This window comes from Molothrus aeneus, chromosome 11, assembly GCF_037042795.1.
Source record: "Molothrus aeneus isolate 106 chromosome 11, BPBGC_Maene_1.0, whole genome shotgun sequence".
NCBI classification, from domain to species: domain Eukaryota; kingdom Metazoa; phylum Chordata; class Aves; order Passeriformes; family Icteridae; genus Molothrus; species Molothrus aeneus.
This window is the reverse complement of record NC_089656.1, coordinates 11,837,220-11,851,502: the sequence shown is the minus strand read 5'-3', so window position 1 is coordinate 11,851,502 and position 14,283 is coordinate 11,837,220. Positions and strand designations below refer to the sequence as shown.

The 14,283-nt window shown below is 43.7% G+C and overlaps 1 protein-coding gene across 1 annotated transcript in view; it reads right to left on the bottom strand.

The window, feature by feature from the left end:
• LPCAT2 (lysophosphatidylcholine acyltransferase 2) overlaps positions 1–2,316 on the bottom strand; it is a 29,157-nt gene extending 26,841 nt beyond the window's left edge. Inside the window, exon 1 of the mRNA XM_066557231.1 lies at positions 2,203–2,316. Coding sequence (XP_066413328.1) covers positions 2,203–2,310 — 108 coding nt within the window. The 5' untranslated portion in view covers positions 2,311–2,316. The remainder of the gene's footprint in view (positions 1–2,202) is intronic.
• Positions 2,317–14,283: the final 11,967 nt, after the last annotated feature.

The following is a 14,283-nucleotide window of genomic DNA, read 5'->3' as shown; positions in this document are numbered from 1 at the left end:
TGTTTAGCACAGCCCAACTGATCCTTGCTTTGCACATTCTAAAGAATGACAAATAAAGGGTGGCTTGTAAACTATTAAAAAGGACTGGCAAGAAATTGTAAAATCTTCTCACTCACTTTTCAGTCTGGCTGTTTTTATATTTGAAGCTGAATGAAATGCAAACAGCTACCCTGTCTCATTTCAAGTTCCATTCATCAGGCACACAGCAGCCTTTACTTGCAAGGTCACCAGCACATGGAAATCCTGCTGTGGATTCCCAAAGAAAGAGGGTTTTCAAATTGTATGTCTGTATTAGTAGTGTATGTTAAAGGAATAGTACAGAATGGGGAGACATAACAAGACTATCTTTAACATGCAAGAATGGAGAAACACTACACTTGATGTGAACAGGAAGGGAGACTTCCCTTTTCTGAAGTTTATAGTAACACTGTCTGGTAAGGCCTTGATTCCCAGCAGGTCTGACTGGCAGTGCTGAGCAAGAGAGGAGCAGAGGTTCACAGCACAAAGCAATCAGCAGGAAGTATTCCAGTCCTTATGACCAAAGGGGAAAAGAACAGAAGGGAGCAAACCACAATACAAAAAGTTCTCTTATGTGTTTTTCTGCTTTACAATTCTGTGGCTGTTTTGCTCCTCAGCTCACTAGCACCAGGCCCTAACCCAGATGATTGCTTTTCCTTCCAGGTGCTGTATGGAGTAACTTAAAAATGCAAGCTTTTGAAAGTAGTGTGTGCACCCTCCAAAAAGGACAGGCAGCACAGAAAGCTGTTCATTTCTGGAACCTCATTAAGAAACTGGTTTCTTCAGGGTTCATGCCTAAAGCTACTGATCCAGATGCACTTGAAATGTGTTCCAGGCTTCTAGTAAAACATAGGGGATAAAAGGACTTGAAATTGTTTTCCAGCTTTCTCACATTTCCTCTACCCAGCTATCTTCAGGGCAAACATTGTTTATAACTTGACAAAGATCTATATGAAACATAAAATATTTAGCTGTATGTCAGTTTCATATATTTATAAACATCAGCAGAAAATGCTGTAATTTCACCTACACACTGATGTCCTCATTGTCCTCAATTGTATATTCATGTTAGGTTCATAAGCTAATTTTTAAAGAATGTTTTAAGAATCAAAGCTTTTTTAGTTGTATGAGAATCCTCTAAGTCTAGTGTGTGCTTGTACACAAGTCATACTAGGACAGCACTCAGCTCAGAGGCCTGATCCAATTCCCCCAGTGACACCAGTCAGTGACCCAGTGGAATATGGGGTACCATTTCCTCTTGTACATCCTGCAATATGGAACCAAGAGATTCACTCTCCCCACCCCATCCCAGGCTTAAAATCAGCTTAAGGCCAGTTAAGCATCTGAAACAGCATGACTAAAAAAGTTATCTTCTGTTTTAGCTTTTCATATCAGAGAGGAATTGACATCTCAACTCTAAAGCTGAGGCATCTGACATGACTGACTGATGGGTAATGCTTATTATCGAAACAGGACCGCTGTTTTCTCTAGGCATGATGTGTTATCAGCAATGATTGCACAAATATCTCCAAAAGCTTGTTTTGAATCTTGTCTTTAAAGTTTTAAGTTTGAAGTCAGTGTGCATGCAGTGTGAAGCCCCTGTGTATGCACTGAGCAAGCATGCAGCTTGAGGACTCTGAAAGGTTGAAGAACTTAATTTCAAAAACAGTGACTTTTTTATGCTGATTACCCATTGCATCTTTGACCGTTTACATAACTTCCCCGTGTATCCGCTCTCTAGGTTAGAGCAGGAAGCAAACTGTGCCGTACAGGGAAGGAAATGCTGTCACTAGCAGCCTGTTCCCGGCCAAGCCGGGAGCTGTGGATATGACCAGAGCCGGGGCTGCTCCGCTCCGCTGCGGGCGCGGGGCACGGGCGGCGCTGGGCACAGGCGGTGCAGGGCAGGCCGGGCCCCGCAGCCCCGGCTGCCGGCGGCACTTTCAAACCTCGATCGCTCACACCGCGCTCTGCCCTGGCAAGGGGGCTCGAAAGCGGCCGGTGCCCCCAGCCCTCAGCGCTGACAGCCCCGCGGAGGCCCGGGCGCGGCACGGAGCGCTGGTTCGGAGCCGCGCCCGGGCTGAGCCGTGCCCCGGGGCGCCGTGCCCGCCGCGCTGCCGTGCGCATCCCAGCCCGGGCAGCGCGGCCCGGCCCCGGCGGCCTCTCCCGCCCGCCCCCCAGCCTTACCCGCAGCTTGTCGCCGGTGCTGAGGGAGCCCGGGTGCACGAAGGGGTTGAGGACGATGGGCGGGTTGAAGGACTGCTGCCTGGGCAGCGGCAACACCCGCGGCGCCATCGCCACCGCCACCCCCGGCGGCTGCGCATGAGCCGGCGGCGGAGCCCGGGGCCAGCGGCTCCGGCCGGCCCTGCCCACCGCGGGAGCCCCGCCTCGGGCAGGTGAGGGCGGGCGGCCGCCGCTGGGCCGCGGCCGAGGGCGGGCGGTGGCAGCGCCGAGTTCCATGTGCCCGCAGCGCTACCCGTGCCCTGCCCCGCGCCGGGTGCCGTGTCCCCGCAGCCCCGGCCGTGCCCTGCTCGTGCCCGGCCCCGCGCCGGGGTCCGTGTGTCCGCAGCGCTGCCCGTGCCCTGCCCGTGCCCGGCCCCGCGCCGGGGTCCGTGTGTCCGCAGCGCTGCCCGTGCCCTGCCCGTGCCCGGCCCCGCGCAGGGGTCGTGTCCCCGCAGCCCTGCCCTGCCGTGCCGTGCCCTGCCCCGCGCCGTGCGCGCTGCAGGCTCCGCAGCTGAGCCACGTTGGCCGGGTGCGATCGCAGGGCGATGTTCGTAAGCATTGGGAGTAACGCGGGCCGTTAGCTGGGAGAGGTGAGGAGAGGGGCCGGCGCGGTCGTGGCGCACGGCAGAGGGCAATTTTTCTAGGGCAATTTTAGGTGCAATTCTAGGTGCGTTTTCACCGCTGCTGAGGCTGGTACAGTCATTCCGGTTCTGGAGCACGTGAGGTCCGCAGATCCGCTGCAGCCTTTCGCGGCGTGCCGGATGCCCGTGGGGTCCCTTCCCGCGGGTGTGCCCTGAGGGATACGCCAGGAGCAGCCGTGCAGGGCCGGCCGTGCGGTACCACAGCGTCCTCCGGCACCTTCTGCCCGCCTGCCTGGCTGCTGCCGGTTTCACCCCAGAGGAAGTTCCACGCTGACCACATTTAGGAAGCAGGCTTTTCTTGGTTCTCACAGGAATCCGGTCCAGTGGTGGGGCTGAGCCGCCAGTCTGTCTGTGCAGTGCACACTGGGCTCAGCCCACTGGCTTCTTGCGTGACATTGGTTCAAACACTTCATTTTGCTGTGGTGCTTTTCCAATTTGTCCTTCCCATGAATATATTGGTACTTCCTGGCACAACAGTTGTCTTTATGTTGCCAGACTGTTCATGTTGCTCTAATGAAGCTAATTATAAACATCTCATGGTTCCGTTCCCACTTTGACGTCTCTGCTTCCACAAAGATGCCATCAGCATTCACAAAACTTTATTATTATAGAATAATTATTTGTGTTTTGCAACTGCAGGTGCTTAAGGAGTAGTCATAATGATATATTTGGGCTAACTGAAGCCTGCCTATAATGGAAGCTTGATGAGTGTAGGATTGCCCTTGGCTGGTTTCCAGGCTTTCACTGTGGTTGCCAGTCCTTGAAACCAGCATTGTCTTCTGAAAAAGCTGAGAGCTGAGAACGAACTGGATCAGCACAATTGTCACAGAAAGTAACGCTGGGGGGAACTCCAGAGGAGAAAGATCAATTCCACCTCCATCACTCTCGGCAGATGATTTTATAAACTCTTTTTAAAAGCTCATGACTTCCCTAGTGGATCCATTCCAGCACTTCTCTGGTAATGTCTTGAAATGATTTTTTTCTGTATCTGAGAAGAATCTCTCTCATTGCAGATGCTATCTGCCCTCAGTGGATGCAAGAACTGGTCCCTTTCCTCTCTGCAGCTAGTTTTTGTACACTTGTGTAACGTTATGATTCTCTTATGCTTTCACCAGACTAATGTTTTCAGATTTTCCCTCCCAGGTGCTCGTTTCTACATATCTGAGCATTCTTAAAGCTTTCCTCTGGCTTTTCTCCAATAAATCCACATCTTTCTTGAGGTACCCAAACAGGAAATGCTACTGCTATGAGGTCTGACCAGTGCAACTGGGTGGGCAGGATTAATTTGTGTCTGACAAATTATATTATTATATCACTATATAATAGTGTCTGCTTTTATTTTTAGAATTTTTTTTTTACCACTAGCCTGATACTGTGACTCACACTGTGGCCTTGCAGACATGATGCTATTCATATCTAGATTAGTGCTTCTGGTGACTTGTACATTTATGAAAAACAATAATATTGATTATAAAATTTCTACTCTTCTAAGGCTGATTAGCTATAGCACCATTTGAAAGGCTTAACATCACAAGTACCAAAATACAAGCACAGTGCAGAAAAACCTTTAATGTTCAGAACACATAATACAGTGAGATTATATTTAATTCTTTGGCTAAACTAGGGTCAGCATCTCTTTTGAATACTAATTCCTTTTTTGTCTATGAATCTGTGGTAAATTGAATCTTGATCAATTGGACTGCTAACATAAAACACCACCAAGTTTGTGCAAAGCTGATATGTGGAATCTTTCACCAAAAGCTTTATATGGTGCTAAAGATAGACATCAGTGGAATAAGTAGCATTAGCTTGCTACTCATTAATTTTCTTAGTTGAAACTACAGCTTTAGTTCTGCAGGTCACTAGGACAGCGTATGTTTTTCCTGAGAAGCTTACCCTATACCTTGATTCTGTCTAGAAACTGTAGAAAAGTGGCTCTGGAGAGGGTGTAGCTTCTGTATACAATCCAAATGAATCATATTAGTGATACGTGAAAACCCAGTACACATTTCCCTAGTGTAAGACAGGAATTTTTCTCTCTCATAAACAGATACAGCTCTTTTTCTTAAGTGCATGCAGCTTTATAGTTTTTAATATAAATTGTATATATGCAGTCTAAAATGGACTAAGATATCTGCCTTATTGTAGCTGCCTTTGGGACAGTTTACTCTCTTCTTAATTTTTGTAAAAATATACCCTAACTTATCTTCTTATCATAAAATGTGTGATAGGCAAAAGCATATGCTAAGAATATGAAATATTTGCAAACATTTTTTTAACTCTTCTGTCAGTAATTCCTTATCTGAACCAGAGGCTAAAAGGACGTTCCCTTTTTAACGATTTTCTGTTTAATTCTTTTGATCAGGGCTGTTGTTTTACCTTGAAAAAACACATGTACAAAGACATTTTTGATACAGAAATTGAAAACCTGCTCGTGTTTGACCTGCTCCCTGCTGTTGTCTGACAAAAATCTGCCATCTCCTGGCCTGGCCGTGTAACACTGCTGCACACAGCAGTTGGGGAGCATCTGTTCACTGCTTGTGAGAAAAACAACTCCTCTCAAGGACTAGCTAAAAAACTTCATCATGCAAAGTGCCATTCTGATTTTACAGTTTCTTTCTGTGGTACCAAATGTGAACTACTTGTGAGAAATGTGTATGCGGACAGCAGTAGATGGCCATGTGTTTCTGTTCTCAATTCAACAACTTCTTGCTTGATTGCTTTCTTGCTTTCTTTCTCGTTTTCTGGCTTGCTTTCTGGCTTTCCATCTCTCCTGCTTTCTTGCTTGCTGCCTAGGCCATGGTGCCCTAGTGCTGGTTGAGTTTGTGCCCCCTCCTGGAAGAATGCTCACATAGAATGCACCTTCTATGTGCCCAGCTGTGCCCAGCTGACAGCATGGTCTCTGCAGCAGTCAGGGCAGCCAAAAAGTGGGACACAAGTTTTGGAGTTTGTCTTTCTCCACCTGGGACGCTCTTCCAGGGTTATCCTGGTAAGGCCTTTATGCCCTGCCTGTGCACCATACAGGCTCATGCCACATAAATGGCACTGTGGCAGGCTGGATAACGCAGGGTGTGAAAGTCCTTAGGGTTCTGTCAATAAACTTCAGTCTCCTGGGAATCCAGCTCTGCATGTCTCTCAGTAGAATTCACTGGTTTAGTGAGACTTCAAGCAAGGAAAGCAGTTCTGGACTGTTCATTTCACAGTGCTCAGGCACCTGGGGAGTGGATGAGGTGCTGACTTGCTTGCATCTACCCATCCAAGCAGGCACACATGGGGCATGCATGTATACACAAACCAAGACATACCTTTTCTTTTCTTCTAAGGCAGGTGCTGAGATAGATGTATCTTGGAGTTTTCATTTAATGTTAAATAGAATTGAAACACCCATTAAGCTAATATTTCTCTTGGGTATTCCTAGATGTTTTCTCTTACAGACATTTGTTTCTCTGCCTCTGTCCCTTCTTCCCTAAAAGTTAGACTTTCTGTGTTTGTGTTATATTCCTTATATTGATACACATAAGGTTCACAGTGTTTGCTTGGTAAGTTTTCAAATGCTTTGTTCAATTTGAGAGATTTTTTTAGCTGTTTTTGTCCCAGGGAGCTTGCTGTCCCCAGTACGTTATCCATGCCAGCCCAGAAGTGCAGGTAAAGGAGTCCTAGCATGCTGCACCAAAGAGGAGAACTTTATACTGAAAGTTCCCTGAAGCTTCTTCTGCTGAATTCCCTTCTCTTTTCAATGCTTACTAAGGCAAATAAATCAGAGACAAGAACCTATCACTTCATTTAGCAAGTCATACCTGATAATGACCTCTGCAAAGGGAGACACTTCAGTAGATGCTCAGCTTGTGTGGTATTAGTCTCAGTGGAGTAGGCAGGACTTGGTTGGATTTTTGGTCCTAGACAGGCAGATAGATTGCTGAGCCAGCTCTGATAACAATTTAGGGAAAAATAGCATTGATTCTTGCTGATGCTGAGTGAAAATGGAGGTGGTATTGTCTCAAGGAGTCCATTGGGTACGTACCCTTGGAGATTGCTCCTTCCTCACCTGAGCTGGCTGCAGAACTAGACAACTTGACAAGAATTTCTCTTCTGTTCCTCTGGGAAAGGAAAGCTCTCAACTGATGATAGGGCATCTCCAGCTCCCAGTGCTCTCAAACTGGCACCTTCCCTGATTATTGAACTCACCTGAAAACAAAAGGAAAAAAGTTGATTTACAAGAAAAAGAGAGACTCTAGTGATTTGTGTGAGAATGAGATATAAAATTACTGGTTGGTTTTTTTTTCCTTTGAACTGAACCCAGGAGCCTCAGTAAAGTTTACCCTATTTAAAGCATTAATTAGGGAGCTGACTGTACATAAAGATAAAACAGAACTCCTAAAAAAGTCTCCAGGGACTCCAAAAAACCCAGGTTTGACTGCATGAGGCAAAAGAATTTTAATTAGCAGCAACTGAATTGAAGTGAACTGATATGAGCAACAAAAAGAGAATTTATCCCACAATGTATTCAGAGAACATAATTGAATGTTCATTAGCTAAGAGTTATATACTGACTGTTAATGAGCAGAAATGAATATGTATTATTTCTTATTAAGCTGGAAACGTATGGAACTAATTGCATTTAAATATAGTAGCTATAAAGCTGTTTATTAACAGTCACTACTAAGAAGAGGAAAGACATAGGTGAATTTATATTCTTTACTGCAGTATCATTTTAAATATTCATTATGCTAAGTGGTATTAATACATAGTTTTTCAGGGAAATGGTTATTATGTTGTGCTAGTAGGGCTTGGTGATGCCTTCATTTGGATAGGATTTATGCTTTATTTACTTTAAATTAGGGAAGGCAGCACAAACAAACAGAAGCTCCCAGCTTCCTCTAAGGCAGTGTTGTTATTGCTTCTCAGGACGAGGGTCCTCTGTTACTTGTGATCAAATAACACTTGGCTTCTTGATATCATACCTTGATAATACTCTCAGGAGAGAGTTTTGGTGAGCTTTCTTTGTTGCAGATGTGCAGTAGAGAGCCATCTTGTTAGTAGGTGTGGTGACAGAAGACCAGAAGGCGTTTGTATAAACACTCAGGGTGTGCTGTGCACGCACCCAGGAAGGGCCCGTGGCTGCCCAGGGAAGGCTGTGCTTATGTGGGGACATCCTAGGCTGAGCCTGAGAGGGAACCATGGTCCCCATGCGCACTCTGGCTGGTGAGGGACAAAGGGAAGTGTGTGCAGTGAGCAGTTGCAGGGTGTGACCGTGTTCACAGGGGTCTCAGGTTGAGGGAAGAGATGAGGATCTGACTCCATGTTTCAGAAGGCTTGATTTATTATTTTATGATATATATTACATTAAAACTATACTAAAAGAATAGAAGAAAGGATTTCATCAGAAGGCTAGCTAAGAATAGAATAGGAAAGAATGATAACAAAGGCTTGTGGCTCAGACTCTCTGTCCGAGCCAGCTGACTGTGATTGGCCATTAATTAGAAACAACCAACATGGGCCAATCACAGATCCACCTGTTGCATTCCACAGCAGCAGATATTCAGTGTTTACATTTTGTTCCTGAGGCCTCTCAGCTTCTCAGGAGGAAAAATCCTCAGGAAAGGATTTTTCATAAAAGATGTCTGCAACAGCAGGGTTGTTTAGGTTGAAGGGTTCCCTTTGGAGCATTTAGTTAGTGAGGGGTGCATGAAGAAGGGAAGGATAGAAGGACGGATTGATGTAGCTGCCCATCCTTAGGGCAGGGTGTGAAATGGAAACCCTGGTGTCCAGCAGCTCCTTGGCCTTGGAGTTTTGTCTGATGAGGGGTGGTGACTTTGCCTGAACATTTTGTGGCTTTTGCCCTGATTTCAGCGCTCTCTTGGTAAAGGAGAGGGACAGCAGACAGAGATGGAGCAGGAAAGCAGCAGTGACACCCTGAGTGGGTGCAGAGCCTCAGGGAAGAAAGGAGTACCACAAAGAGGAAGCTCTGTAAAAATAACTCAGTAGCAGTGTGATGGCTTCCCAGCGCTGAGCTAGCCTGTTTCCTCTGGAGCTGCTGTGGAGTGCTGGACCAAGAACCCCTGCTCCTGTCTGCAAACTTCACTGGCATCTGCAAACAAATTTGGATTTACACCCATGATTGGTCTTTGCAGTTAAAAGGCCACATCTTCTGCACGGCAAAAATAGGTGTTTTCATCCTCCTGCTCCGTTTGAAGTTGAAGGATGTTTTGGGACTGCAGTCAGGGATTAACACACCTTTGAGCTAGTCTGTGTATTTGACATCAGTGCTTTAGGCAGTGATTTTGTGGAATTTAGATAACTGTCTTCCTGCTTGCATAGAAAAATATCTTGCTTGTTCTGATTTGAATTAGAATTATTTTTAATTTTGAAATTTATCATTTTCTGATAAAATTATTATAGTTTATTAAATTAACCAGCAGACCTGCCTTTTTATTAACCTGAATTTCTGTTTACTAATTGTACAGATGTGTTTTTACTATAGGATTCTTTAGCAGCAGCAACAACTGCATGTTCACTTTCAGGAAGATTGTAACTGTTCCCTTGTTCACAAGAGGGCGATAAATCCCCAGTCATCTTTATGCAGTGTTCAGTACCTCACTGCAAAACGCCATAAGGACCAGCTTGCTGTCAGAAAACGGATATATAGTTATATAACCTGTATGAAATATTGTGATGCCTTTTGTTTTGGTTTATGGGGAGCTTAAGCTATGCTCTCTTTATTTCATCCCACTGCAGATCCTACTATGAGTAAAAACTAGATGAGGAAAAGTTATTTATAATATCCATCCACCACACACTGCAAATGTTTTCTTCCTGGTACACATACAGGTATTAAATTCAGAGAAATGTCAAGCACATAATAAAGAAGTGGTTTTGAGCAGAGCATTCAGGAGAATTTCCCATAACCTAAAGGTTTTTGTGTATGTTTATTTGAAATTGAAAATTTCATATTGAAATTTTCTTTGGTAATCAGAACCTTCTGTTTCTTAATGTTAATATTTTTCTTGAATTAAAGTATATTTTGCTTTGAACCTTCCCTTTAAGTATAATGTTATTTCATCTAAAACCAAGCCTTCTGTGGTGACAGTATCAGTATGGACAGCTGTCATAAGAACTGTGATTTCTCTATTTTTGTTGACAATTTTGTAATCTATTAACATGCTATTACATTTCCAATATTTATATTTATTCACATTCACTATCTCTTTTTAATAGTTTCTATTTCACATTGTATAAGAAGAATGGTTTCAGGAGTCTTACATGGAATAAGGAAAAGAAAAAAGAACAACTTGTTCAGTGTGCTAAATTTGATGTCTCTGTTGGTGTTATCTGAGTTCATTCCAGCTCCTGTGTTTGAAGGAGCTGGTTTTCTTCCAGTTCCAAAGCTCCATGACCCAGCCCATGCAGTTTTTAAACTGTCAGTATTAGAACAAATTCTTAATAATTTACGGTTAATATGGCCTCTGAAGAATGTTTTCACTTTGTATCTTAATATGAAAAATAAATAAATGCTGAGAATCTCTAGCAAAGCACTGAAGTATTTGCTCAATGTGTTAGCACAGTGTCCAACTGAGTTTAAGGGCCTCAGCTGATGTGACTTCCTTAAATAATAAGACAAGTCCATGACTCTTGAAGTCCCTTCTACAGTCTCAGTGGAGTTCTGGGGTGGTCTCAGACAGCTGAGACAAAACCACCTTTATATTGTCTTTCAACAGCTTCAGCTGTGTGTGCTTGCAGAGACTCAGCCTTGCCTGGCCCCTTGCCCAGCTGTTGATTACCTCAGGCCTGCAGTACGAGGGAGCTCTTAGAAATCAGGGCTACCAACAGCTTATTTATTTTGGTATTATCTTGCCTGTAACCTTCACAATTCCCCTGCAGCCCTCCTGCAGTGGTGCCTGAGGGGCTGCACCAGTGCAAGGGCAGAGCTGTCCTGGAGTGCAGTGCTGGGTGTGTGCTCTGGCAGCTGGGATGCCAACGGGAGCAGGACTGGGCAACAGGCACAGCTGGGGAGAGGTGCAGATTGCAGCTCTGGGGAGAAAAATTTACCCTGTTGAAGGGAAATTAGAGTCTGCCCTGTGCCTTTCCTAATCACCTGGTAGGCCTGTGGCCTCTTCACTGTTTTTTGTTAACTCTAAAACTGGAGTGTTTTAATGGGTGTTTTACAGTCAGTAGTTCCAGGTTGGGAGAACCACTGTAAACACAAACTCCTCCACAGAGATTCTCTCAGTACAGCCAGGCATTTTGGCTATTTTAGTAAAGACCAAAATTATGTAACAAACCCATGTGACTGTGTCTGTTGGTTTACTATCAGCTTTCCTCTGGACAGCAGCAGAGTTCTGTGTGCTTCATTAATATCTCCTGACTGCCTTGGCAGATGCAGCCCCAGCTCTGCTGTGTGTCTGGGGTATGAAAATCTTAATAGGCACATTCAATTGTAAATATGATCTGCCTCACTGTAATGTATAACTCATGTGTTTCCAGCCAAGGAAAACAAACTTTTCTTACCACAGAAACTCACCCTTCAGAACTCCATCAGTATGTCAGAAGGATACTTAAGTGATATTTTTGTCATATTATTTGGAGTTTTAAGTACACCATGATAGTAGGAGAGTAAGTATGCAAATGGGCCAATTCTTTTTATACCATTCCAAGAAATAAAGAGGAGTTGAGAGTGAACAAGCAAGAGTAAATGAGGCATTTCCAACTGACCCACCAAGTGTGACTCAGCTGAGGTATCTAATGAGAGCAAGAACTTGGTAACTAGAATTAACGGAGGAGTGGAAGGCATGCAGTAATTCTTTTTTTATTTAGCAGCTGGAGGAAGATTCTCCCACTTATTCCTTCTGTAGTACCTGTTAACAGGTATCTGCTTTGCTCAAACCACTTTCTGCTTTTTTAAATGCTATCACTGAAGCCATTCTAATGATATTAATTTGACAGGTGAGGATGCAAGATTGTAAGGACAATGGCAAAATTCAGGTGTGTGAGATCAGTTAATGCTAACATAATCTTCCCTGAGCCACAGTGCATCTTCAAATACTGAAGGGGAGGATATTGGGTAATTTAAAACAAGACCAAGTATTTCTGCTGTCTAGCAGTTGGGATCCTTGAAGACTACAGCAGTGTCTCTTCTGCACAGGTACTCATAGATAAGGTTGATCTGACATAGGGACCAGCCTAGACACATGCTGTGAAGCCCAAAGCAGTTATCTCTTATAAGCTTTGGAATACAGGTTAAAAAAAAAAATCTAGAGGAAAAGGGCAGGAAGGCTGGAAACAATGAGTCTTGCAAAAAAGGGAGTGAATGCTAGGAAACAGGCTTGCTATTACTTGGCAGTTTTCAGAGATGTGCTGCTAGTTGTGCCTGAAGAATAAACATTCTGCTTTTCTGCTGACTGTAGCCAAAGTTTGTGGCCAGCAAAAAGGCAGGGGAAGCTCTGAGGAAAGTGTGTGTCCTAACAGGACATTTCAGATGCTGATTACAGGTGCTTTGCCCAAGCTTTTCATTCTTTGTTTCAAAGAAGGTTTGAGTCTGGAAATGTGCTGTGGGATTAGAAACACTGTCTAAACTCTACCCAGCTGGCTTGGAGAAGCTTTTGGATACTGATATGTAAGACAGGTTCAAAAAACTGAGACTGGGCCTTGAACAGTAAAATAACCTCTTTTTCTTCTGTGGAATCAGATCACAGATGTGGATGTTAACAAAGGATTATGAAGCTGTAGCTCAGTTCTCGTAAAGAGAAATGGTGATTAGTTACAGAGGCTCTCTGCTTCCTTCCCAGCAGCAGAGGGGCATGGACTCAAAGGGGCTGGATGTTGGAATTTCCCCCCTGCTTCACTGGGCAAATGACAGTAACTCTGTGCTGGTTTTCCAGCCTGTAGTATGAAGTGGTTATCTTACTGGAGGGATTGAAAGGCATAATCGGTTGTAAAATGTATTGAAACAGAAAGTGCTATCTCAGTGCAAAGTGGTTTTATCTACTGCTGCACACCCACAGGATTTACTTTTGAGGTGGAGACACATTTCTTAATGCCTGTGATGTGTACCGAGACAATTGGAAATAATAAAGCCTTGGGGTAGTGGTGTTGGAACCTTGTTCTTATTGAGGTCACTGGCAATTCCAGCACTGATTTCAGCAGGAAGAGGATCAGGCAGCTTTATCAAGAGGCCTTAGGTAAACACAAGACTTTCCAAGACTAAGGATCTGGGGCTTTTGGAAGGCTAAATTCTGCAGTGCCAGTCCTTGCCTTGGTAGCCCAATGGTATAGTACAGACATTTTATGTCAATTAATTACTCAGGGATTTATTAACTTGAAATTTAAAGAAAACTGCTTGCTTCATTTCTGTCTGCAAGCAAAACATGCAGAGTGAAGAAGGTTCACATACCCTAGGCATTTTGGCAGAAAGTGAACATAAAATGTGTTAATTGAACAGAGGACAGTAATTTCAAAAGGATGTGTGCCATTAAAATGGATCATACAATCCATGAAAGAACTTAGAAATAAACACAGTGTTTCCACCACTGTTGTGGAAACTGAAAAGTGACAGTAGATGGAGAGACAACAACAGAAAAACAAACAGGGAAATCTCCACAAACACAAAATAAAAAAAGGGCTTGTGAAAATTTACCCCAATGTAAATCAAGTTGAAAATGTATTGATATTTGGGAGATGCCTCTGACAGTTATGAACTTAAACAAGAAGGATGGATATTTCTCTGAAGAATTTCAGAGTGTGTAGATCTGCAAACAATTTATATATCAAAGCAGTCACCAAATGGGCTGGAGAGGCAGAGCAACAAATCGTTTCCAGAAGCTGCCATTATCAGAATTTATAAGTAGTGATAATCTCAGTGTTGTTACAAAAGTGAATATTAATGTCTGTATTTTAAATAAAATCTGATTTTGATTTTGTTATGGGGCCTTAGAACTCCTTGGAAATGGTCTTGGAAAATTGTGCTGTAGCCATGTCAGCTGGAGTCTTTTGACATATAAATGACAGAAATCTGGAAAGTATTCTAAACTACCTGTACTGTCTTGTTAAATCACAGTGCAGTGTTTCATCTGACCATTGAAGATGTGTATAGTAAGCAGACTTAACAGACAGATGCACAGGTGACTTTCTTATTAAAAAACAGACTATTCCTTATTTATTTCTAATGTTTTTCTAAAGAATTTGTGCTCCCAGATGATTTTATGCTTTTGCATTCATTTCTTGTTTTGGGAAGGAAGATCTTTTAATAATGTTTAGCATCAACCTCTCCCACCTGTGCAATTTGCTGCTCTAGTAAAAGTGCTGTTCCCCTGCAAAAGCTTATAACATGCTATATGAAATGTCAGAAATGATAAAGCAAACCCAAGAACCTCTCAAAGAAAATGTACTGCCATGAATATCTGAAATTTAC